The sequence below is a fragment of the Artemia franciscana genome, chromosome 19 (assembly GCF_032884065.1).
Source record: "Artemia franciscana chromosome 19, ASM3288406v1, whole genome shotgun sequence".
NCBI classification, from domain to species: Eukaryota; Metazoa; Arthropoda; class Branchiopoda; order Anostraca; family Artemiidae; genus Artemia; species Artemia franciscana.
In genome coordinates this window covers 12,649,122-12,676,832 of record NC_088881.1, presented here as the reverse complement: position 1 = coordinate 12,676,832, position 27,711 = coordinate 12,649,122, and the positions used below count along the sequence as shown (strand labels likewise).

Here is a 27,711-nt window from a genome sequence, read left to right as displayed (position 1 = left end):
TGTGCGGCCTTAGGCGGCTTGATGTTGCAGTGAGTTATTACCGGTATTAGTTGTAGACGTTATTGTAATAATTGGTAGAAAGACTTCTGGATCAGAACTCTCTTTTTTCTACAATTGAATGTCGGAAATTACTTGAAATAAATCTAGGTAAAATACCAATCTTTTACTATTGATAATTTGAATAAAAAGAACATCTAGTTAAAAATTTAGCTTTACGAGTTTCGTGAGTTGTATTCACACATTAGTAATTTCAGTAATATTATGTCTATGTCTGTCTTAATAATAATATATAGATGCCGTCATATAGATGCCGTCGTTACCCCAAGAAATTTAAGTCATATAGCAGGTGGTAGCAAAATAAAAAATGAAAGATGAAAGATCTCAGGCAGAAGGTGATATCTTACTATTTTTGCCATTGTATTGGTTTCATCTAATAAATTAGAGCAAAATGGCTTGGGAGGCTTAGGGCAAGGCAGGAAAGTTCTTTTGATCACTAGAACCATGTTGAACATTTACTAAAATCCTCAATAGAATAATAGCCAAATAAATGGGATTTAAATTTCTTCTTCTGTGCTTGGATTTAATTAGCTTTGCATGTCAGTTTTTTCAGTCTTAGACTAACTATGATGTTAAAGTTAAAGTTGGGGCTAGGTTAAATTTAGTTGTTAATAGCCTATAAGAAATGGGTCAAAAACCTAAGCTAACCAAACCTAGTCTAACCTGACTTGTCATCATCAAACCTTGCAGTAAGTTGAAGAAGTTGACTAGAAATACTGCTGACCAAATCCAAGGAGCAAAAAAGGAATTTTGGACATTCACCAGTGAATGTCAACATTCACAAATTTTCAATATTCATGAAATAATCTCTCTCCAGAAGCAACACTGGGATTTTTAAGAATACTTAGAGAGCAACAAACAAGTCTGTAATTGCTCTGGCTCTATCATTAACTGCTAAAAATTAGAACATTTTAAACAGATTTTGAAAACATTCTGAAGGAAAAATAGATTTCAAAACTTCCATTTTTTTCAACTAAGATTTTTCATCTATATCAGCTACCTTTGCCTTTGGTACATCATTTTCTATTAACATAGAATCAATAGATAAATTTTGGTAAAATTATAGCAGTTCATATAACTGTCTTACCAATAAAGTGAATATACCACTTGATGCCTTTTTTATGTTCTTTACAAATATAAACACTTAAAACACTTCTGTACAAATATAATTCAAATTTAAACACTTTTTAACCCAACCTAAACTAACCTTATTATAAATAATTTTAGCACTGAGAAAATTTTTGTAAATATATTAAAATATTTTGTAGGAAGAGCTCAGAAAATGTTTTTAAGAGCTCAGAAAATGCTTAAATTTGAATTTACAGTAGAAGCAATTATTATATTTGTAAAGAACATAAAAAAAGGCATTGAGTGGTATGTTCACTTTATTCATAAGTCAGTTATAGTAACTGTCATAATTTTTCAAAAATTTGTCATTTTTAAGAGCTCAAAAAGTGCTTAAATTTGAATTTATGGCAAAAACAATTATTATATTTGTAAAGAACATAAAAAAAGACTTTGAGTGGTATATTCACTTTATTGTTAAGCCAGTTATATTAACTGCTATAATTTTACTGAATTTTTTCATTCCACTGCATCTTTCTGAAGTACTTCTTTTTCTATGTTTTGAAATTTTCCCATAAACTTAAATAATTCATTTGTATTTTTGAGTTATTAATAAAAAAAAGTCTTCTAGTTGTAGCTTTATACAAGACAAAATTAAGAAGATAGCTTGCATGCATTTCCCAGGTCTTCAATAGGTCCATCATTACCTTCTTCATTGAGATATTTCTTTCTTTTTTAAGTCTTATTTTGAAATTCTCTTCCAAATCTTCTGCAAGAGTTTTTGCTTGAACTAAAACTGGTTTGAATCCAGTATTTATGTAGTTGCTTAACCATTTTAAAAGTTTTTCAAATGGAGAGAGTGCAATTGGATATATCTTTAGATTCACTTTAATAATAATAATTTCTTACCCACAAAAACACTATAAAAGTAATAAAATGTGGAGTAAAAACAATGAAATACACACAAAAATGCAAAACATACAAAATACAAAAAATAATGACTATAGAATTTTTTTTACATTAAATAAACACACATGCAAACATAAAAAAAAACTATAGAGAAATAAAAAAAAAACATTAAATACAAACAGGAAATGAAATTCACAAAAAAAAACAAATAAAAAGAAAGAAAAAAAAGTCAACCAACAAAAGATAACTATAGAAATTTTTTTACAAGATGATTATGTGGAGAAAGCCCATCAAGGCAGTACCTGAGAGCTTCCTGTGTAGCTTTTCTAATTTCAATGTTATATCAGGTACACCATATTTACCAATTAGAATCCAGTTCCATGTCCAAGGAGAAATTAAAAGGAGAAACTTACAGTACCTGAAATAACTACTCTGGATTCTTTTTAAATCAATTTTTCTCAGGATAGGATAAATTCCTGCCATGTAAAGGACAAATTGATTGCAATATGTAGAGTAGAGTTTTGCCAGCACCTGTCTATTATATTTCCCCCAATTAGGAACAATTTTCCTGTATCCAAATTGTATTCTTTTAGAAATATTGTAAACAGTGCACTGACAAAAACTGGAAAGATTATTTGTAAGACTTATGCCCAACCACTGCAAAGAATCAACAGACAAAATAGAGAAAGTGTTGCAATTAAGAGGAGATGAAGAAGTTGAAGCAAAAGATGAAAACTCACAATTCTCTTTATTCAACAAAAGGCCAATCCCAGAAAAAGCATTGGAAACAGAAGATACCATTTTGAAGAGATCAGTTCTAGTCCAACTAATTAGGAGCAAGTCATCAGCATAAGCCAGATTTAAAACATCTGAAAAATCAGATAAATATGTAGAGGATATTTTTGTAAGTATGTCAGAAATACAAATTTTAAAAAGTGTAGGTGATAAAACGCCACCTTGTCTTATATCTCTTTTAACTTTAATAGTAGTAGTTGGAGAGGACTTCAAACTAAGGAAAGAGCTAGAATACCAATACTGCAGAAGCAGAATAACTGAAAAAGTAACACCTGAAATATAAAGGAAAAAAACGGGAATGGATTACACTGTCAAGTGCTTTGGAAAGATCTAAAGCACAAATATAAATTCCTTTACTCTTAGAATTATTATCCAGAAGAAGAGATACTAAAATACAATGAGGATGCTGATAACCCACTCCAAGCCAAAAACCAAACTGGCTCTCTCCTTCATTAGTCCTATTAACTAGATGGGGAAGAATTATATAATCAAATAATTTACTTATATTACAAGAAACAGCAATGGGACAGTATGAAGAACAATAAGCACAAGATTTTCCCTGTTTTAGTATTAAACTTATAGTGTCACACAGGAAACTCTCTGGAACACTAGATGTACATATACACATCTGAAAAAGTAACTAAATGTAAAACAAATGCAGGGCAACTTTGCAAAAGATGAACTTTGATATCCATCTATATCAATCAAATCAGATTTTAAATTATTAATACCACTACACACAGCAGAACATGTAATGGGAATTGTGTGTTGCTGTGAAATACAGATGGAAAAGAAAGGTGCAATGAGACAAGAATACATGGCATGTACAGAATAGTTAACAACAGAAAAAAAATTGAAGAATAATGCTTCTGCCAGATAGATGGCATCACTGCACGAATAATCATTTTCAAACCTTTCAGAATTAATCACTTTATGCCATTCACATATATTCATAGGGGAATCCATGCCATGGTATGTTACTGACCTAAGATACTTCTTGTAATCTGCTTTAGTTTTTTGTTTTAAATCTACAACACACCCTGATTGTGGGCAGCCAAAATCATTCCAAACTCAAAGCCAGAATTTAGCTTTGTTTTTTACAGTCTATAAATTGGGATCTGCTGACCAAATTGATTTTTGAGTACCAATACAGATATGTTATAACAGAACAGCTCTACATTCAGCTTCTTTCAAACAAGAAACTATTTGTTTATAATACCAATTTAACTCAGAAACTCTGTCAGATCCAACATCTTGAAGCTGCAATAAATGATAAGATACAAGTATAAGAGATAGAAGGGATGTAAGTGTTGATATATATAACAAGATGTCTGCTTTCTTCCAATTATACTTTGAAACCCATCTTGATTTCTTGTTGAATTTTAAATCTGTTGGAACATAGGGAAGCAAAAAAAATCACAGATAGTGGTAGGTTGTCAATATCATAATCATCATGGACAGTTACAATCAAAGAATAAATAGATGAAGAACACACAACATGGTCGATGTCAGTAGTACTTCCAGAGTGATGGATATAGGTGAAGAGTAGAGATTTAGGAATGATGCAGTATAGCAGGAGACAATCAAGAACATAATCCTTTCTAACACAGTCAATATTGATATGTGTATTAAGATCACCAATCACTATGTAATTTAGAGATTGAGACGCTAAGCATTTAATTAATTTTCTCAGAGAAGCACAAGCCTTAGCAAGATTGTAATTGAGCAATTATATCTATTATCATGCAGAAAATATGAGTTGATCAGAATATTTGATCCAACATGGACTGCTAAGAAGAATTCATTGTGATGATAAAGGATAGGAGTGGGGAAATTTGTATTACACTTAAAGATGTATGCCAGACCCCCTGATGGATAGCCACCAGTTACCCTGGCAGAGGTCAAAAATACTATTTGGTTTGGACTTTGATGCAGAAAATTAAGGCTAGCTGAAGTCAAAAAATGTTATTGCAAACAAACTAGATCATACTGACTGCATAATTCATCAATGAAAAAGTCTTTGTCCTTAGTTCCATTAATATTATAGGATATCACAGAAAACTGAAAAGTCATTGATATGGATTTGGGTCCTTTTTTATCTCTCTTGCATAACAGGACAAACAAAGCTGTAAGATGGGTGATTTTTATCACAGTTAGCACAGGAGGGGGGGGGGCAATGCATGGTTTATCTTTTGTAGAAATGTGTGCTCCAGCACGATGGGCACATTTGGGAGTATCAACCAGACAAGTATGTTGAAAGTGGTTGGGGAGCAATATTTAAAACATCATTTTTACAGTTCTTTGTATTAGTAGACATGAAAGAAATCATAGCCAAGATTCACTCTTTCCTTTAAAAAAATTGAGTGAAAATAAAAGTCTTCAAACTTGAGTTTTATGGACAGAGATGAGCCAAGTCTCTTTGCATTTTTTATGCCATTTTGAAGAGTGTATATCAGTGTCCACTCCGGTTGGTACACCTCGTATTATTAAAAAAAAAACGCTTAGAAAGCACTTTAGTAGCAGTACCAGTCATTTTATCATGCAGAGAAGCCCAAAAATCCTCACTAGCTGATTTCTCAATATTTATGTACATTTATGTGTTAGTGGCTTGACACTGCATACTAATTCATGACTGTTGACTGTCAATAACTGTTTTCCATTTCAGAGGATCAGAAAGGTCAGTAGGTATAAAGACTATGGTTGCATGGGTATCAGCAGTTCAAACAGGCAGGGGGAGTTTTGGATATTCAAGCTGGTAGTTATTGAGGGCTGAAGACATAACAACGACAGTCTGATGCAGCTGGTCAATTTTGACAAATAGCAAAGAATAAGCAGTTGCTGGAAGGCATGGTACTTTGGTAATCACAAAAGTTGGTACAGAGTTGCCACTCCTATCTCTAGCTATTAGGAGTGAAATAATGCCACTAAAGTGGCTTGAAATAGCATTAGAACCCTTTTTACCAGGCAGTCCTCATTGGGGGCACACATCTCCCAAAGTTTGGCTTTTGTATCCTTCACTTCATTTATATCAGCAAAAAAGTCTAATCCATATTTCTTAATCATTCTTTATCAATACCATTTAATAGATTACTTTGCATAAAGTTCAGTATTGGCAAATAAACCAGTTCTTCCATTACATAATATCATATCATATCATAATAATAGTTTTACTCTGATAATATAGGTCACTGATCATGAAAATAAGAAAAACCGCAAAAATGCCAATGGAATTCTCACTAAAATAGTAAAATAATCTCCTTATTCAAATTGTAATCCTTTTTGTCACTGAATTAATTATTATCAAAATACTGGCTGTAGGTCAGGAAGAGACTATAATCCTTTACCATATTATTAGTGATAGGTTAAATCCAAAAAGAGGTCTTCACACCATGAACTCTGAATCAATACTTTGAAGTTCCTTTCTAATATAATTGACTTGGGACAGTAAATCAGTATAAAAAATCCAGTGGTACTAAAAATTTCTAGTTCTTCGATGCATTTACCAGAAATTCTGCTTTGCTTTTAATTATGAAGCATTGGAAATACCTGATATTTTGGTAATAGCATCATAAAATTCACCTGTTTGGTGTCTCACTACTTTTATGCTTTGAGTAGGACATACCTACAGGGTATTGCAAAGTAGCTTCACAGTTACTCTTTTTACATATTTTAGAAGTACTAACCATCTTTTTGAAGATGCCAAAAACAAAACATATAGGCATTAGAGAATGCTCCATGACTGAAGCATATACAACTCCCAACACTCATCTTCAGATACTAGCACAGTGACATGATGCTGACCTTTAGATATAATAGCCAACAAAACAATACTCTATTCACAAAACAAGCAAGTCAGCATCCTACAAGAGGGTATTTGCAAAAACTTTCTAAACATACTGTGAAGACACAAATATTGCTAAACTTCTCTGCTGAACATGTTATTAATGATTAGAACAGCTTTCAAGGCAAAACAATGACTGCACCCACAATTGCATCCTTCAATTCTAGACTTGATAAAGAATGGAGCAATAAGCCATGGAAATACAAGTGGGAATGTTTGTCCCATTCAGCTGCTCACTGATCATTAATGCAAGATTTTCATAAGAGCATGTTGCTAGGAGGTTGATACCACTTGTCATTCCCAACCATGCTGCACATTCTATTTGAAGTTGCTGTTGTGTAGTGGTGTCAACTCTAAACCACTGGAGAATAGTCCTTATGGATTATACATACCTTGTGATTACCTTTACTAGGTAGGCTTTAATTGCATCTCTCCAGAAAATCTCTCTTATGGTGTTCACTGGGCCCTTAACACAGTAACATTACATTATATTACCATCATTGGCACAGAGCAGAACAGATCCTATATGGACCTTAATATTACTCCAAAGTGCAAATTAAGGTAATCTCTTAATTCTAGGTTAAAATTACAACAAATGCAAGGAGTAAAAAATGTCTTTGGATTTTCTTCTAAGAGTCTAGCTTGAACCCTGGACACTTTAGCTTTCATGTTCAAACCATTATCATAGCCTTGCCCCCTTATGTTGTTGATGTTAAGTCATAAACTGTGGATTTCCTTTTAAATGATAGATTGCCTTCTATGCTGCTCCCTACATGTATAAATTTGACAAATTGTTCATATATAACAATTTTTGGGCTTGGTAATGTTCCATTTGAGACATGTCTGATGCTAAGAGACATGTGCGTCTGATTACTGACATCTGGAGTACAATCAAGAATCACGGCAAAATATTTGTGTATTTGTTTGCAGTAATTTTTTGTATATGATCCAGCATTACTGATCAAATTTCCCAAGCATCCTAATAAAAGTATAAATAGAAAATTTCCATTTTGTGCAATTGCCTAGGTTTTTCATGGATCTTCTAAACATGATAATATGTTTGGCTAATACTGAGCTACAGAAAATAATCTCTCAAGTGTTTTATATAGACAATTTTGTTCTTAGTTCAGCAACTTATGTTGAACATTGTCTATTGTTTATTCAGTAGAATGTCTTTTTGAAGCTCTGTAAATCATAACATGGCTACCATAGAATTGTTTGATTTTTCACGTGTGATTATATCTGTTACATATGTTGACCAGTTTATGAATTCGAGAGTAGATATTGCAATTGAGAGACCCATACTGAATAGCTGACAATAAAAACAATGTATTCTAGTCTTATGATTCAGAGTATCAAACAGTTTGTGGTAACGAACTGTAGTAAGGAGCGACCCGGCTCAATAGTAACCAAAACTCTAAAAAATTGAATTTTGATATCAATAGCTACATCAAAAGAATCGCATTTTAATGCTGATTTTAAATATATAAGTTTCATCAAGTTTAGTCTTACCCATCAAAAGTTACAAGCCTGAGAAAATCTGCCTTATTTTGGAAAATAGGGGGAAACACCCCCTAAAAGTTGTAGGATCTTAACGAAAATGACACCATCAGATTCAGCGTATCAGAGAACTCTTCTGTAGCTCCTATCTACAAAAATGTGGAATTTTGTATTTTTTGCCAGAAGACAAATCACGGGTGCGTGTTTATTTTTTTTTTTTTTCCAGGGATCATCGTATTGACCAAGTGGTCCTAGAATGGTGCAAGAGGGCTCATTCTAACGGAAATGAAAAGTTCTAGAGCCCTTTTTAAGTGACCAAAAAAATTGGAGGGCATCTAGGCCCCCTCCGACGCTCATTTTTTTCCCAAAGTCACCGGATCAAAATTTTGAGATAGCCATTTTGTTCAGCATAGTCGAAAACCGTAATAACTATGTCTTTGGGGATGACTTAGTCCCCCACAATCCCTGGGGGAGGGGCTGCAAGTTACAAACTTTGACCAGTGTTTACATATAGTAATGGTTATTGGGAAGTGTACAGACGTTTTCAGGGGGATTTTATTTTGTTTGGGGGTGGGGCTGAGGAGAGGAGGCTATGTTGGAGGATCTTTCCTTGGAGGAATCTGTCATGGGGGAAGAAAAATTCAATGAAAAGGGCGCAGGATTCTCTAGCATTACTATAAGAAAACAATGAAAAATAATGAAAACATTTTTTCAAATGAAAGGAAGAAGTAGCATTGAAACTTAAAACGAACAGAGATTATTACGCATATGAGTGGTTCTAAAAATACTCTAGCATAAAGAGCGAGGTATTTAGGAGGAGATAATTACCTTGCTCTTTATGCTAAAGTATTTTTAGTAATTTCAACTATTTATTCTACGGCCTTTCTGATTCAGGGGTCATTCTTAGAGAATTGGGACAAAACTTACGATTTAGTGTAAAGAGCGAGGTATTAACGAGGGTACAAACCCCCTCGTATACATAATAAAAATATAAGGTTATGAAAGTTTGTTACGTAAGTTAATTCTTAAGTTACGTATATTTTTTACTAATAAAAACGTTCGTTAAAAATTAAAAGTTCTAGTTGCCTTTTTAAGTAATCGAAAAATTGGAGGGCAACTAGGCCTGCTTCTCCACCCCTTATTTCTCAAAATCGTCTGATCAAAACTAAGAGAAAGCCATTTAGCCAAAAAAAGAATTAATATACAAATTTCATTTTAATAATTTATGTGCGGAGAGCCAAAACCAAACATGCATTAATTCAAAAACGTTCAGAAATTAAATAAAAAAAAAACAAATTTTTTTAGCTGAAAGTAAGGAGCGACATTAAAACTTAAAACGAACAGAAATTACTCCGTATATGAAATGGGTTGTCCCCTCCGCAATCCCTCGCTCTTTACGCTAAAGTTTGACTCTTTGCCACAATTCTACTTTTTAAAACAATTAAAGCTTTAGCGTAAAGAGCGAGGGATTGCGGAGGGGACAACCCATTTCATATACGGAGTAATTTCTGTTTGTTTTAAGTTTTAATGTTGCTCCTTACTTTCAGCTAAAAGATTAGTTTTTTTTTATTTAATATACCGTCCAAAAACGTCTTTTTATTTCAACATTTGTAAGCTACCTATGTAGATGCACTTTTGAATAGTGGGTTCAATGGACACTTGTTTAAGGTAATTTCTGCAGGACCTTTTATAACTAAATAATATCTAATATGTTCATTTCTTATCTATAATGTAAAATATATATTGTATAATGGTAAATCCATTAATAAATCTCATCAAACAATATGAACTTAAAATAAATATATATTTAATTGTTTGAATAATTCATAAGTTATCCATTATCATAAAAAGCAATTTGCTTTAATTTCGAATTTTTTTTTTCACTTTTATGCTAGTGTGGGGCCCTTTCAATTGGTCCCAATAACTCCAATCGCCCTTTATCCCGTCCTGGTTCAAGGCCGAGATGAGAGGCTTTTCTGGGCTAGCTAAGGTCTTTTTTATGCCCTTTTAATTTAATAATCAATTCACATGGAAATGTCTTAAATTAACAAAGACACTAAAAAAAAAAAAAATTAAAATCTTACTTTGTAATATGCAGGATGTAGTACATTCCTTTTAAGTACATTCCTTATTTTATTCTCTTTACAATTATCATGGTTGATTTTCTGACAATAAACCCACCACCCCTGATGGTCCCTAGATAGAGCCATAGGATATATAAATTGACTAAAAGAAAACACAGCATTACTGAATAGTTAGACCTACTTAGATGGAAACTCTATAAAATTCAAAAACCAATTCAAAAAATTCTAAAGTACTTAGCCTACTTATATCATTCGTAGAATACTTCACTTTACCCCCCCCCCCCCCCCATAAATGTGCAAATTATATATTTCCTATGCATTTTTTCCATTTCTTTGTTTTGCCAATGCTGCTTCAATGTATGAATATTAAGCTGAAACAAAAGTGACATTTGGCAAAACACATAGGAAATTTATAGTTTTGCCTAAATTTTTGCACATTAGAGGGGAGAGGGGTAAAGTGAAGCACTTTGAAGAATGATATAAGTAATTATTTGAAGATTTTTTTAAAGTTACTTTCAGAATTTTGTTTCCTTCTGAGCAGGCCCTAGTGTACGCTAATGCTGAAAACATTGAACACAATGACATTCTTATCTCAGAATTTCTTGAATGTTTCTATTAATCAGATCATCATGTTTCCTTCTGTTATTTTCCACTTTTTTATGTCATTTCAAATATTATTTTTGTCCAATATTGTTAGAAATCTCAGACAAAATTGTATTTATCAAGCTGAGACTGCAAAAATCTCTTTTAAAATGGAACCTTCAATGTATCATAAGATTCAATTATTAGAGAAGTATATTATTAGGGCTTTATATGGGATCATAATGGGGGTGGCATTGTCAGAAAAGCAACTATGACGTTTTCAAAGAGCATAATATAAAGAATCTAATGGTGCTACTTTTATTTTGTTAGAAAGTTTCTTTCAGAAGTGGTCAGCCACTAAATATTTACCTTGTTGAGCTCTATCAAATGCATTTTAAACATCAGTATTAATTTCTTGCCTGAAAAAAATATATATATATACATATATATATAAATCCATTGAACCTTTGGAATAAACCAAAAATATTGTTTAGCTTGTACTAAAAGGTAGATATTCCATGAATTTTCTATCTTTAAAAGGATAAATCAGAGCTTTGAGCTCTGAAGCCCAATAAGCAAATAATTAATTGCATTTGGTTTCAGTAAGTGCTTTTGAATATAATTCAGTAATAATAATTTCCAATTGAATGGAGAAAATTCTCAAAATCAATTTTGTTCCTAAATATTTTTGTTGACTTTTTTAAAATAGTAGATTACAATAGTTTTTGCCTGTGATTCCAATAGTTTTATACTGTTTGTATCAGTTCACTGCTGATTTCAGATGTTATGGCCAGTTTAAGGATATAATATTCAAGGATGCTGATGAGCGTCTACTGTGATGCAATTAAAGATTACAAGATGGCATTTTAAATAGCAAAGTTGTAAATTTTTGAAGTGCATGAACTTTCAAATAATATGCTTATCTTTAATTTTAAGAGATTGCAAATTAAATTATCTTTATTTAAAGCCATTTTTAGTATGTAATACCAAGTATCTTCCTTTCTATGCAAGTTTATTAATTTTGTGTTTTTTTGTGTTTGTGCTTATTTTCCATCAACAGTTGATTAATCGTATCAATTAAAGCCACTTGAAAGAAAAGTTAGCAAACTTTTGCCTAAAGTCTAGGGCTGTATCTGACCATGGTAGTAGGGTTTTCTTTTCTATCTGATTCTGGTCTTATAAGTAACCTTAAGTAAAATTAGGCCATAGGCCAGTGTTTTTAAGCGCCAGGTTTGACCCCTCCTTGCTCTCCAGGACAATGAATTTTCACTGAACACATTTTGTGTTGGGTAAACCAGTAAATTTAGGAAGTTTATATTAAACCATTAGCTAAAGCATGAAAAAATTATTTGATGCACCTTTTCATGCTCTTTCCAGACATACTAATTGGTACTGTCATGAATTTTGTTTTGAGTGCATAAATTGACGCTTTATTCATTTTCCTGACCAGCAGAACTAGGATAAAGATACCCATGTCATTTGATTCAAACTTCCATGTTTATTTATTTTACCAGTGATCTATTACAAATGAAAATATTTCAAAATTGTCAACAATTCATGGTTAGGATTTAAGGCTGTTGAGTAATTTAAAGAATCTTATTCACTATAAGCTTTTTTCGTTTGTTAGGCCAAACTATTCAGGATGGGCTAGGCAGTCTTGTCATTACTTTTATAGCTCAGATTTAAAAAAAATCAGATCATTACTTGTATATCCAAATAAACGAAAGAAAACTAAAATCTAACGCCTATTTTCCCCAAAATCTTAGAAAACAATTTAACTTCTCAAGTTTTGTACCAGAGATATAGATGTTCAGATTTAATATCTAGACACCTGCTTGGAAAACATTAAAAATCAGCTCTAATGAGGTCTTATTGACTAATTTGATAGCTTTTGAAATTTCTTGTTGTGCTAACTGTCTGGATTGAAATCTTTGTGGAAATAAGTTGCACATTATTTATGCTGAATATATATTGATTAGACAGCGTTTTATATAAAGATTAGTAAGAGATCAATAGGTTTCCTTTGATTTAAAGTAACCTCTTGCTAGCTTTACAAACTATCGACACATCTAAGATTCCCTGTCAATTTATATAAAATTGCTTTGGAAGCTCCACGTGGTGCTGAGAAAATTTGCAAATGGTCCCTTTGTATTTGAGACTTTCAGCCAACGCTGAAACTCGCAAAATAAACTTTTTGGTATGAAACATCCTCAAGTCCAAATTACTTCCATTCCAATTAATTGACAGAAAATAAGCAAAAGTTCACATTCTTTTTAAACAACAAAATCTAATTTAAAAAAGTCGAAAATAAGGAAAATTAATATAATATAGATAATTAGTTAAATATACCTTAGGCTATTTAAAATGGGCCAAATTATATGTTGTTTTTGAGCAACCAAGGTAAACTTACTGTATAAAAAAAAGTCAGACAGAAAAAAATATATGCCATTTGCTTCCCTGTTCAGCAGCTTTTTCTGAATATGGTTACCTACATTTGTAGTTGCATCCCAGCCTCCTCTAATGGGGCCCTATGCTATGTGGAAAATGTTGCTGGTATTGTTTTATTTTCGAAATTCCCTCTATTTGGCATTATGAAGCAACTGTAGGTGTAAAATAATCACAAAAAAGTAATGTAAACCCTAAAAATCAGCAAACCTTTGCATAACATATAGCCTAGGCCTATATCTTGCTCAAAAAGAGGGGGGACTAGATGCGGTTGTAATGGGAGGTACAATGTACCATTGTATATGGTACATGACTGTAGGAAGCAAATCAGTTAGTATGATGGCGCTTTTTAGACTGGTGTAGATAAAGTTTTTAGAGTAGAACAGTATGGTTTTAAGAAGGTTGAAGGATGTGTTAACCAGTGTTTGTTTAAGCTGATAGAATAGCTTTAGCAAAGGTGTGATTAGTGTGATATCCCAGATAAAAACATTAAAGTGATTAGCACTATGTACAAGAATAACAGTTTTGCGATCAAGGTAGGAAGTGAGGTTAGCAGCTTGTTTTTATTGGATCAGGAGTTAAGCAGGGTTACATTCTATCCCTATTTATATGGATCATTTTTTTGAATTTTGTCCTAAGGAGCAAAACAAAGGCAATGGGAGAACACAGAACCCAATGGGAACTATAAAAGTTTGGAGAATATCGGAAGCTACAGTGATGACAATGGTCAAGTAATGTTTCTGAAGCTTGAACGCTCCAAAAATTGAGGAGGATATCCTGGATGTTTTCTAAACAAATTGCATACGGATTGTTTTGGGTACCCGACTGACTGACCACATGTCAAACAGTAACCTGTGCAAGAAATGGGATTCACTCCCACTTTCTAAAGGGATAAAGAGAGAAAGGTTGATACGGTTAGGACACTTTCTGCATATGAAGGATGGCAGAATGCGAAAGATTGTCCTTGTCGGGCACTGTCTAAGGCCATATGAAAAGCAAGTTGTCCACGATTGGTTTGGGAGGATGTCATAAGGAAAAAATTAGAACGTAAATTGGAGCTTCCTGGGAAGGTGTAAAGACGGAGGCTTTGAGTACATTGAGGAACGGGCATAGCTGGGTCGGCCTCAGGTGGCTTGGTGCTGTGGTGAGTTGTAGTAATAGTAGTGTATAATAATTTAAGCTTACAGCAAACATAAACTGTTTTAAGTGAATAAACGAAACCCAAAAGAAATATACATGAATAATTATATTAACCTCAAAGATAAGATAATCTGACTGCTATAAATGAATAGATGGATCCTAAAGTGAACATAAATTAAAATGAATAATTAATTTTAACTTAAAGTAGACCAAAATTGCAACAATTGAAACCAAGAATAAATTCCCCTAAACTCTCTAAAGGCGAGAATATCATTTGCACTTTTCTGAGCCCAAACTATATTCTAAAAAATCATAAAATTCAAAATAAAATTAGCTGAGGTTGCCAGGAATTTATTTTATTATGTTGTCAGGATATAGTCATAGGCTATATAAAACACTTTCCTCATTTTGTTTGTTTGAATTATTATTGTCTTTTTTTTTTCGTTTTTGTACTTGTTTCTTACCAAGAGATGGTTCATACTACCAATGAAAAAAATAAGAAACAGAAAATAAAATTCGGAGATTTTTGAAATAAAATTCTGCATTTTTGTTTAGGCGAGTGAATACACAACCTGTAACCAATTCATGGGACATTATATATTATAAAAATTTTGTGGCATAATTTCCCCAGAATTATTTTTTCAAGCGAGTAAGATAATTTTGCAGTAGTTTTTTTTAGTTTTATCTGATCAGACCTATATCTAACCTTTTAGGTGTTGACCTGGATCTCTTGGTCATTGTCATTGACACAAAAGTTGGATTTTCATCTAGAGGCGTAGAAGATACCTTCCCCTTTTACAGATGTCTGGATAGTATTGAAGCTTTAGCAAATTCTCACTTGGCAATGAGTAGCAACAATATTGTTTGCATTCTTGGATGCCATTCTACTGGGAAGTAAGTAATGAAAAATTTAATCTATAGACACTGAGATGCATTCAAGAAGTGTCTTTTACATTAAGTATGACGGTATACCTGAGATGATTTGAATCCGTTTTGAAACAAAATTCAAAGCAGTATTAGTGAATTTGTTTCGTCGAAATCTTTTCACCATCAATTTTTTTTTTTCTTTTTTTAATTCATCGTCTCTGATTGCTCATGATGTCATTCTCCGTGCACGTTTGTTTGATTGTTTTGTTATTGTGGTAATTATTTTGTCATTCTGCTTTGTGTGGTGGGCCGTGGACTTGGGTATTGGATCTTCAACTAATATCATTTATGTTGTAAATATTGATGGGGTCACCACAATCACGAGTTCTGTCTCTCCGTGGTGACCCAGTTATTTGTTATGCGTATTATATCAATAAATTGAGCTTGAACTTGAATTGAACTTGTTAGAAAAATTGATAGAACGGGCTTGTTCACAGAAAAGTAAACATCAACATTAGAACCTAGAACAAACTGAAATTATCCTTAATGTAGATCATGTGTGTTTTTACTGTTTTGATGTCATCATGGTAGACTGCTAAATGATGTTACTTCTAAATTAGCCCTGTCCATAGAGAGAAGAGTTTTAGCCCAAAAGCTTAATATTTTTATTTTTGAAAGCCTAAGAGGTATGTATGTAATCACTGCATCAAGTAGTAATTTTCTAAGAAAAGACAGGAGGTCACTTTACCAAGCGCCTTTTAAAACAATGGAGATTTCGTTATTTTTGTCTTTTAAAAAGTATTCTTCAGGGTCGTCACGTATGGTGGGGGGAGAAGGGCGCCTCCCCCAATGTTTTGAGCACTCTGTAAAAAATGAGCTGGTTTTTGACTCCGCCAAAAAAAATGTTAAATAAAGACCACGGAATTATCGATAAGAACAGTCTGCAAAAATGACCACCCAATTGGTACAATTTCTCTTTTTTTTCAATCGTTGATCACGTTTTTCTTTCGCTGAAGAACTGAAACTTAACTTCAATTTCAGCAAATACCATATTTTTAAGTGAAAAGGATGTATTTTTCATCTTTGGTACCCAAAATCTTGTAAGCATGAACTGACTCATCTTAGCGTGGCCTTAGGTACCAACTCATACATTAAGTAAAACCTGTTTGTCTGATAATGTAAAGACAAGATAGAAAAGATTGAAATCTTATTGAAAATATGATTTGTTGAAGTGTTATTTTTATTAATAATCATAAGTTTAATTGTTCACTAAAGGATGTATTATTTATATGCTTAAGTTATAGTTCTAGAATTCATTTTGGTTAAAGATTAATGAAGGTGATCTATACTAAAAGAATATGCAAGTGAAGTTGTACCCTCAAAGCCAAGCATGGTTGCAGCAAGGCTGCAATCTAGTAAAAGTGAATAGTAGAAATTTTTTTCTAAATCCTAAACGATTGATGCAAAATTTTGTTTACATTATTCTTACTACCACAATCTCAGCCAAAGTTAAGCAAAAACAAGCTTCTAAATTTAAAATCGTTCGCGCACAAAGTGTTATAAACCCCGTTTTATAGCACTAAGGTCTTACTTCTAAGATCTTACATCTTTTTGCAGAGAATACCGTTCTTTAGTTCATCATTGTCCTAAGATCTTATAGCTCTCTGATGTTAGCAAAAAGTGCAAAGAAGCCCATTTTTGTGCCAAATAGAACAATGATGTTGAGAACTTTGATGTACTCATTATTGTTCTTAGACCGCTGATCAGAGCAGAATGATGATGGCATAAGAAGTAAGATCGTAGTCCTGAGATTTTCCTTAAAATCGTTTTCTGTCTAAAGATGTAAGATCTTAGCATAATGCTGAGCAAAAGAACGGCTTTAGAGCTGATCAATTGCGTGGCCGAAAAAGGCCTTAAAAATCGTTTGCGCTTATATGCTTGTCCAATAACAAATAAATATCTCTAGGCTTTTCAGAATACTTTATGAATCTGTTAAATAGTCTTTCTATAAACTGCCCTTTCAGATTCTATTTGCCTGCCTTAACACAAATAACTAACAGTCTCTTCTGGTCATACTATATAAATTTTCTGGATATTTAATTAACGGGTTAATTAGTCATGAACTTTGTCGAGCTACCGACATTATAAAATTTCTTTCTCAATTAATTCTCCAAATTTAGTATTTAACAGTTTCGTTAATTTGGTATTCGACCCAGTATCGGTTTTGATCTCTTTTTTTTGCCTGGTGCCAACTCTTGATTAGCCCCCCTCCCTCCTCCATCTGTCTCTCAAACGTTTTCAGACTATATTTTAACAACATTTTGCTAACTGCGCCCTCTAATTCATCTAAATAAAATTTAAAAATTGCAAAATGATTGTATGGATCAGATTAACGACGCTTCTTGACTACTAAGGTCCCTCCGTCGGCCCTGCAGTGCATTGCTGCAGCATGATTCGATCTCTGGGTCCCGTATTACCAAGCTAATGTCAAACCCACTGCGCCACCACAGGACGTGCAAAATGATTATAACTGTTAGATCATTTATTTGAAATTTTACGCCCATGAACTTTCTGAGCCTGGGGCAAGTGCCTCCTCTGTCCCTCTGACTCAGCCTAAGTCTTTTCAAGTTAAAAATACTATTGTTATTTTACATGTGCGAAAACTTTCCAGGAAGAATTGTCGTGGGAAATCCCTCGAGTGTGGTTTTTCATATAAAATCAATTGCATTCATGTATCTTTTTCCGACTCTTTGCATATGTAATCACAAATAAATTTATTAGGTAATTCATATAAAGGAAGAGTAAAGGACTGCTTTATTTAGTCTGGGATTAACTTTATTGTGGAAAGCATAACGTTTCAGAAAAGTCGATGTTTGTATAGATTCAGTGCATCATTTTATTTTCGATTTATCAACTCGATTCCCCAATGAACAAAAATAGTTGGGTGGAGGGGTATTTACCCAGGGAGAATTTTTCGTGGAGGGATTTACTGTGGAGGAGGAATTTCCGCAGGGAGAATTTTTCAAATTCAAAAATACGACCGTTATTAATTCGTGGGGGATGGGTCCCCACGGAGAAGTGTTTTTCGTAAATGTAGTTTTCACGTTTTGCAGATACTGATTTTTTTTTTTATGCTCTCTTTACATACTGTATATGAATCCTGTATATGAATATTCATAAGAGTACAGGAATTAAACGAAAAGAAAACTAGAAAACAACGAAAGGAGAACTAAAAATAACAAAAGAAAAACTAAAAACAACAAAAGGAAAACTAAGAAACAATGAAATGAAAACTAGACAACTAATAATACAATACTGCTCAGGAGAACAACGATAATGACAACACTCGTAATAAATAGCTCAGTTTTGCCAAAGCTTTTGCGAAAACACTGTTTATTCATCAAACAAGATAATCAAAGGGAAAATCTATTCTATTAACTGTTAATCGTCTCAGAGACCGATCATATTGCTCATATGTTTTTATAATGACATCAAGTACTGCATCTTCTGTTAGTAATTACAGTTAATGCTAAGTTTCTTTTAGTCGGTTTCTCTACCCTTCAGAAGATGGCATTGATTATGCTAAAGACATAAAACAAACTGATGGTCGATTCGAGACGTTTTCTGCAATCAATTTATCATTGAAAACAGAGTTTCTTAAATTGATGAATACAGACAAAGGTTCTAGTGGTGACGATAGGAATGTTCTTGATTTTCCAATTGCTGGAACCCTAACAAGGGCCCTTTGCTATATTAACAGGTTAGTGCACCATTTTGATCAGGGGCGTACCCATAATGTTGACTAGGAGCAGGGGCGTCATTGGGGGGGATATTCCCCCCATTAATAAGGAGAGTAAAATTCTTATTAATATCCCATGCCCCTTGACTATCCGGATATAGACCTCTCTTGCCCCCCCCCCCCAATAAAAATTCTGAAGATTTGCCCCTGACTAGGAGGCTAGACGTTTGCCAAAGTATAGCTGAAAGCAGGGTTTCCACCTCTTCAAAATTATCAAGAAAAAAAAACGTTGATAAAAGTTGGTAATTACGCGAAAACAAAATGCGAAGTAGCAATTTTGAAATTTTGGATATTTCTCTTATCAAAATGATTACATTTATTAAAATGATAAGTTTTTCTATGTATATTTGGAAAATTCATATCAGGAAGTCATTTTATGGAAGGGGAGCCTCCAATATGGATTAGGTTAGATTACTATCTTGAAATTCTTGTGAAGCTTGAAGCGCAGAAGCTGTACTGGAGAGTTTTCTGTGTGGAATCTCCAACTTAAAAGTTATATCAGGAACTGAAAATTTACTAACAAGAATCGGTTTTTTGTCTAAGGTAGAAGATACAAAAGAAATTTACAAAATGTGAAATAATTTATCCTGATTCTTTTTAAGTTACCTTACTTAAGAAGGGGGAAAAGGCCTGAAGCATAAAGGATAGAATGGTCACAAAAAGTAGAATAAAGTTTGGCCAGAAAAAGCATCAGAGACTCTAGAGCCTATTTGGGAAAGATCCTTTTTGGAACGGCTAATCAGAAGGAATTCGTCAGCGTACGCAAGATAAGAAACATACGCAAGACCAGAAAGGTATGTCTTGAATAATAGCCAGCACACTAGAAATACAAATCTTAAAAAGCGTAGGGGACAGAACACCACCCTGTCTAACTCCTCTTCGTACCCTTATAATAGTGTCTGGTGCACATCTTAATTGAAGAAAAGAATTTGAATTTCTAAGATAGGCTTATGGTTTTTTTTTTACGAATATGTTGCCGAGGTACGGCAGATTCTTCTGCCTTTTTCATACACATCACAAGTTGGTTATAATAACAGTCAATATCGGCTTTACCATTCATAGGTACCTGGTGCTGAAGAAGATGGTATGGAACACGTATGGTAGAAAGAAGGGCTGTCAAAGTAAAGATGTAGTGCGGTATATTTGCGTTGCTCCAGTTGCTTTTTTTCAAACCACTTCGATTTTCCTCGCAAACAGTTGGTTTTCGATGGACCATTGTCCATTGTAAATGTCGCCAAAAGTGGTATGTGGTCAGTATCTTGCTCGTTAACATGAACAGTAGTGGAAGAAGATATAATACCAGGCGAGGAAATAATATAACCAATATCACTTTTACTTCCAGAGTGATGAACATATGAAGATTTGTGAGATTTGGGCACGACGAGGTACGATGGAAGACACTCAAACAGTGAATCACTTCCCGCAAAAGATCGGTTAATATAAGTATTAAGGTCACCAATTACTATATAATAATCAGTAATGATAATAATAATTTGTTTAAACCCTCTTTATATACATAAAATGCACTTAGAGGATTACGAAAACACAGCAAATAAAATAAAATGGAAACAATAAACAAGAAAAAACTCACAAAAGAAAAAACAAGCAACACCTCAGCTACTTTCGTACTGTAATTAAGCTAAACAATTAAGTGGAAAGTCGGCAATGTTTTCTCGACGCTTGTAGAACCTATCCATAGGCTGGTCCATATACTGTAGAGAGTTTGACAGCACCTGATTCACAAGACTTTCAGCAGACCACAAGCCCCTGCGAACAAGCCTCTCCTTCATATAGGAGATAAGAGTTTATATGCACGGTACTGCCGACACGCACAGCTAAGAAAAATTCGTCTGAGTAGAAGAGTACTCTGGAGGATAAATGAATGTTCTGTCTAAAGACACAGACTAATCCACCGGAAGGGCGACCGCCAGTAACTTTTGTTGGACTCATGAACGGAATATGATGTTGACTTCGACGCAAAAAATTCAAACTTGAAGCAGTGAGAAGATGCTCGTGGAGACATGCCGAATCGTTGGAACCGTACAATCCATCAATATTAAAATCCTTATCTTTGGTGGCGTTTATACTAAGCGAAATAACTGGGACTGATGCACTCAAGGTTGAAGGGTGGTGTGTTGCTTTTTCTGATATTTAGTAGCAGGGCAGAAAAAGCTATAGGAAGGGTGTTTCTGGCTGCAGTTTGCACAATCGGCAATGCATGGCTCGTCTTTTGTTGATATGTACAGTCCTCCACAACGAGCACATGCTGGGAGAACGCTGGGACAGGATTTCTGCAGATGGTCTTAGTGATCGGCATTTAAAGCAGCATTTGAGTAGGTCCTTAATCTTGTAAACAGGAAAAATTTCATAACCTGACTCTGGGGTCATGCTTGAAAAACGTGGATTGAGCAAAAGAATCCAAAATTCGAGTTTTACAGACTTATACTGGCCCAGTTTTTTAGCATCCTTGATACCGTGTTGGCTTCCGAGTACCGTAATATCAACATCGGTAGGAATATTACATGATATATCGAAAAACCGCTTGGAAACCACTTTTATTTTAGTACAAGAGATTACGTTTCGGATTGACAAGCAGAAGTCCTCCATAGCAGACTTATCCAAATTGATGGGCTTTACGTTACGTGCTAGTTCATATCCAGTAATCTAGTCTATAGCAGCTTTTCTGTAAAGAGGGTCGGATAATGCGTCCGGCTCCTTGGAGACGATAACAGTTGCATGTGAATCTAGCACTGAAGCTGGCCTGGGTAATTGTGGGAAGCTCACTTTATAATTGTTGAGTTTTGAAGACATTCCCAAAACAACTTGATGGACCTCGTTAAATTTTGAGAATAGAGAGGTATAGGCAGTAGCAGGAAGGCAGGGTGCCTCCATAGGACGCTTTATGACGAAAGTTGGAACATCATTGTCAGTCTTGTCAAGAGGTTTCAATAGAGTAATTGTGTCGCTGAAATGGCTAACCGGTGCATTATTTCCCTTTCGAATCGGGCAATCTTCGTGAAGTGGATATGGGTGCCATAATAACGTCTTAGCCACCTTGACCGAATTAGTGTCTAAAAATTCCACTCCAATCACGCTTTTTAATCACGTCATCGTCTCACCACCTCATCCTCAATTACTCTGTACAAAATTCAGTACCGGCAACTAAACAAGGACAGGATATCGTCACCACTGGTAACAGGCATCACACCTGAAAACGCGCCAAATTTATATAGCAATTACGAGGAAAGTGTAGGTCTCTGTTACCTATTCCCTGCAGTTTAAGGGAGATACTACTCCCGGCTGGTACTTCGGCCTTTGCGACAGAAACTCCCTTCTTCTGCTTGCTTGTTGATAAAATAAAACCATTCAAATGATTTAATAACACCAACTCAATAATTCTTTTTAAAAGTTCTTAATGCACAAATAGTTCTATCGATAATCCTCTTATGTAGGTCAAGGTTACACGTCACTATTATCCTTAACCAATTATTGCGAAACCTTAAATTATAATGAAGTAGTTTTCATTAGATAAGGCTTATAGCCAAGTGTTGAAATAGTTCACAATTCTTGAGCTAAAAAGGGCTTTCTGAATTAATAAGTTCATAAAACATCCAAGCCAGGTGTGTTCACTTTCAACTCTGAATCAATAATTGGTATAATAAAAGCCAGATTTTACTTATATAACGTAAAGAAGCAATCTTCCCTGTCAAAGCTATGTTGCCAGTAATGATGGCAAGGATAGGTAAAATTGGAACCAATCTGTATGGAGGAAATTAACTGGAACACAGTCAATTATAGTTATTTTTCTTTGTATTTTTGTTTCTGGTTACCAGTTTTGGCACCACTCTCAATCCCTTTTTATTTAATAGCTAAAATCTACTTGTAATCATACTTAGAAAATGACAAAAGTAAAAACAAATTAGCACAAATCTAAAATTAATTCCAATACATATTAGTACATATTTATTACATCTTAGTACGTATCTTACACAATTTTTGAACTCTTTCATTACCTTACAAAAACTCTAGAGAATCGAAGATTATACTTTCCCTCCCTTAATAATTCACTAAGATCAATTATTCGTTTAGACCATTCTATCTTCTAGCTCTTGACTATTCTCGAGCTATTATCCTTTTTCTTTTCTCTGTCATAGCCGAGATTGAATCCTTCTCAACGTTCAGTAAAAAAACAACAACAAACAGCAAATTTTATTTAAAGAAAAATTAATTTTTCAACAAATTTAACAATGTTACAAAAGTGTCCACAATATGATGACAATAGTTTCCAATATATACTAGACGGTTAAAATCCTTTCTTGCTTCATTATTAAAACTAAGCATCGGTACTGTTTCTGTTTTTGTCTTACCGGTTTCTGTTTTTCAGAAACAGAAAACAAAAACAGGCCATTTGTTATTGTTAGACATGTTTCTGTTTCTGTTCAGTTTTTTTATCTGTTTCTTTTTTCGTTCCTGTTTTTTTACCTGTTTCCTGTTTTTTCATTTTATCGAGTGCGTGCGTTTACGCTATTGCCTAGGTGATAAAGGCCAATTAAATTTTGCGCTGTTATCTAGCGGTGAATGGTGGGAGCGTCTGGATAACAGAAGAAGAGGACGAAAAAGAAAACAACAATGTTAAAAAAAAGTAAACGATCAAAAATGGGCTTTTTAAGTTCAAACGAGAATACTGAATAAACAAACAAAGAAACAAAAACCAATGAAAACAAAAAATCAATGAAAAGGAAAAAGTTAGAAGATGAACTGCCATCGACGGATACTTGCTCTAGGACATTAGCGCTAGTATCTGTCGATGAGAGTTCATATTTTTTTTTGTATTTTGTGCAAATCGCGGATATTGGCAAATAACTCGCTTTATAGTTGTTAGGTATTTGGTTTTAATTCTCGTTATTTTTGGCTTTTATTGAATTTTGTTCATCTTTTTAATTTTTTGTTTTCTTCATTGATTTTTTGTTTTTTTTCACATTGACTTTCCGCGTTTGTTTTGTTGGTTTTTTCTTCAATGCATTCCTTGAATATATTATTTTGTTTCGCGCTAAAAAAGAGAGGCGGTTGCCCTCTCGAAGTATTCACTTTGTTTATTTATTCAGTATTCTCGTTTGGCCTTAAAAACCCCATTTTCGTTCGTTTACTTATTTTTACATTATGGCAGGCAAATGTGGTTTAAGAAATGAGGTGGCATGGTGAGGTGACATCTTGAGGTGGCATGAATGAAATTATTAGGTGTTAGAATCACCGTTGCAGCAGGGTCGCATCGTATGCGCATGTGATCGATTAAAAAAGAGACGTATTAGTGGATTTGGGATGGTTTCAAGGCAATTTCTTTACACTTACTTGGGAATTGCAATGTAAAATCTCGCCCAGTATAGGTGACAGGGTGCGATATCCTAAAAAAAATTTTTATCGTTTCTGTTTTCCTGAAAAACAGAAACAGTGCAGATGCTTAATTAATACTGCATGCCTTACCACCCTGAAAGACAGAAAAGAACGTATTTCTCCTAGTTGGTCTTAACTAATATCGGTGTTGAGTTCATTTTTAATAACCTTAACGGTCCCGTATAGCTTCTTCAACGTTTTCAATTTATTCACCTATCATTGCTTTTACTAAGTGCCTAATTCTTTTCGCCTCCAAACGCCTCAGCAAACAAATTCTTGTTCGTTCTACCATGCACCCCCTTCTCTCTCTCTTTTGTAATTAATTGGATTTGATATGAGTGTTTTTATTTCCTCATTTGCTCTTAAAATGATTTTATTAATTTTTATTTGTGATGAGAATTTAGCTTATTGTGGCTTGTCGCAGTCCCTATGCAAATACAGCAACGTCTTGTCTGACCAGTAATAAAATACACAACACTTTTTATTTTTTTAATGTATCCTATCTTTTCTATGCCGGGAAATTTTTGTCGAAAAGCATTTTCATTTTTTACAATCTTTTCTCAAGTTTATGTAAATTCCCTTTCGTTCTTTTTCGGTTTTTTAGAATTTCTTTCTTTTTGTTGATTTTCTGCTATATAATTCTTTTTATTACTTACATTCAACATATCTAATGTTCTTGCACTTAATATCCTTAATATATTAAGTGTGTTATTTAAGCATATTTCATATACGAAGTCCTCGCTCTAGTTTTTTTTCTCAAAAGAACGAAGTTTTTTTTTTCAAATAAATTTTGTTTGCTAGGATTTTGGTATGAAATAAATAATCTTTTACCATTGGATGGTAGTAATCTTTTCTTCTTCTTTTTTAGAATCGCCAAATCCAAAAAAGCGGTTGAGAAGCTGAAATCGAGGATTCTTGTTATCACCAATGGAGGTGAAAGTGCCGCTCAATATATGACATTCATGAATGTTTTCTTTACTTGCCAAAAGAATGTAAGTCTCCTTTGACTAAATGTAGGAGGTGTAGGTACTAGAAGAAATATTCCTATTTATTAATAAGAGAATTCAAATAATGGTTTTTCCCGAGTATAGTGACTAAAGCTGAGATTCCTAATGTGGGGCACATGCCCCACCGGTGAGGTGTTGCAATATTTTGATGTGTCATGGGTAGGAGATGCCACCGTCCGGCTGACTATACTTTAAAGTCCAAATCTTGAAAGAAAAAAAATCCTGTGAATAACACCACAATTAAATGCATTTAAATAGCATAAAAAAAAAATCATGATAATATTACAATGGCCTCATAAATTATATTAAATAAAAAAAAAAGTTTCTTTAACTGAAAGTTAGGAGCGACATTAAAACTTAAAACGATCAGAGATTGCTTCGTATATGAAAGGGGCTGCTCCCTCCTCAACGCCCCGCTCTTTACGCTAAAGTTTGACACTTTCTCTCAGCTCTACTTTTTAAAACAGTAAAAAAGTTTAGCGTCAAGAACGGGGCGTTGAGGAGGGAGCAGCCCCTTTCATATACGAAGCAATTTCTGTTCGTTTTACGTTTTAATGTCGCTCCTTACTTTCGGTTAAAAAAAAACTTGTTTTTCATTTAATTTCTGAATGTTTTTGAATTAATGCATGTTTTGATTTTGGCTCAATGCAAATGAAATTTGCATATTTATTTTTTGGGCTAAATGGCTTTCTCATAGTTTTGATCGAATGATTTTGAGAAAAAAGGAGCGGGGGAGGAGGCCTAGTTGCCCCCTCAATTTTTTGGTTACTTAAAAAGGCAACTAGAACTTTTAATTTTTTACGAACGTTTTTATTAGTAAAAGATATACGTAACTTACAAATTAGCTTACGCAACGAACTTGTGTATTTGTATGTTTTTACTACATATATGAGGGGGTTTACCCCCTCGTCTGTACCCCGCTCTTTACACTAAAGCTTAAATTTGTCCCAATTCCTTAAGAATGACCGCTGAATCACAAAGGCCATAAAATAAATAGTTGAAATTACTAAAAATACTTTAGCGTAAAGAGCGAGGTATTAGAAGGAGGTGAACCCCTCGTATGTGTAATAATTTCTGTTCGTTTTAAGTTTTAATGCTGCTCCTGACTTTCAGTTGAAAAAACTTCTTCATATTTATTTTTTCATTGTTTTTTCAAATAATGCTAGAAAATCCTTCGCTCCCTTCAGTTAAATTTTCTTCCCCATGACAAATTCCTCCATGGAAAAGTTCCCCCAACATACATTCCTCTTATCAACAACTTTCCCCCGCAACCAAAAAATCCTCCTGAAAACGTCTGTACACTTCCCAATAACTATTACTATATATAAGCACTGATCAAAGTTTGTAAGTTTTAGCCGCTCCCACGGTGAGTGTGGGGGAGTAAGTCGTCCCCAAAGACATAGTTATAAGGTTTTTAGACTCTTCTGAATAAAATGGTTATCTTAGAATTACTAACCCGGGCCTAATAAATTAAAAACTATTTTTTGATCTGGCGACTTTGGGAAAATTATTGGCGTGGGAGGGGGCCAAGGTGCCCTCATAGTTATTGGTCACTTAAAAAGGGCACTAGAACCTTTCATTTCCGTTAGAATGAGCCCTCTCGCAACATTCTAGGACTACTGGTTCGATACGATTACCCCTGGAAAAAAAAACAAATAAACACGCATCCGTGATCCGTGATCTGCCTTCTGGCAAAAAATTCAAAATTCCACATTTTTGTAGATAGGAGCTTGAAACTTCTACAGTAGGGTTCTCTGATACGTTGAATATGATGGTTTAATTTTCATTAAGATTCTATGACTTTTAAGGGGTGTTTTCCCCTATTTTCTAAAATAAGGTAATTTTTCTCAGGCTCGTAACTTTTGATGGGTAAAACTAAACTTGATGAAACTTGTATATTTAAAATCAACATTAAAATGCGATTCTTTTGATGTAGCTATTGGTATCTAAAATCCCGTTTTTTAGAGTTTTGGTTACTATTGAGCCGGGTCGCTCCTTACTACAGTTCGTTACCACGAACTGTTTGATAAAAGGTGTTGTATTCAGGCAATATTTTTCATTAGTATGGAATATACCAAGAGGACGAGTCGAATAAAAATACTAAGTTAAGACCTTTTAAGCTTCCTTCAGATAAGCACGCGTAAAATTTTAAATAATAAAGTTTATATATCACGAGGGGGCATCAGGATTTTAGAAATGGTTTTAGAATCGGAATCAGGATTTTAGACA

The 27,711-nt window shown here is 33.8% G+C and overlaps 1 protein-coding gene across 1 annotated transcript in view; it reads left to right on the top strand.

The window, feature by feature from the left end:
• Nucleotides 1-298: 298 nt before the first annotated feature.
• Nucleotides 299-27,711, top strand: part of LOC136039294 (general transcription factor IIH subunit 3-like) — a 42,747-nt gene continuing 15,334 nt past the window's right edge. The window contains exons 1-4 of the mRNA XM_065722902.1: nt 299-392; nt 15,132-15,312; nt 18,830-19,045; nt 25,344-25,467. Of these exons, the coding sequence (XP_065578974.1) occupies nt 365-392; nt 15,132-15,312; nt 18,830-19,045; nt 25,344-25,467 (549 nt within the window). The 5' untranslated portion in view covers nt 299-364. The remainder of the gene's footprint in view (nt 393-15,131; nt 15,313-18,829; nt 19,046-25,343; nt 25,468-27,711) is intronic.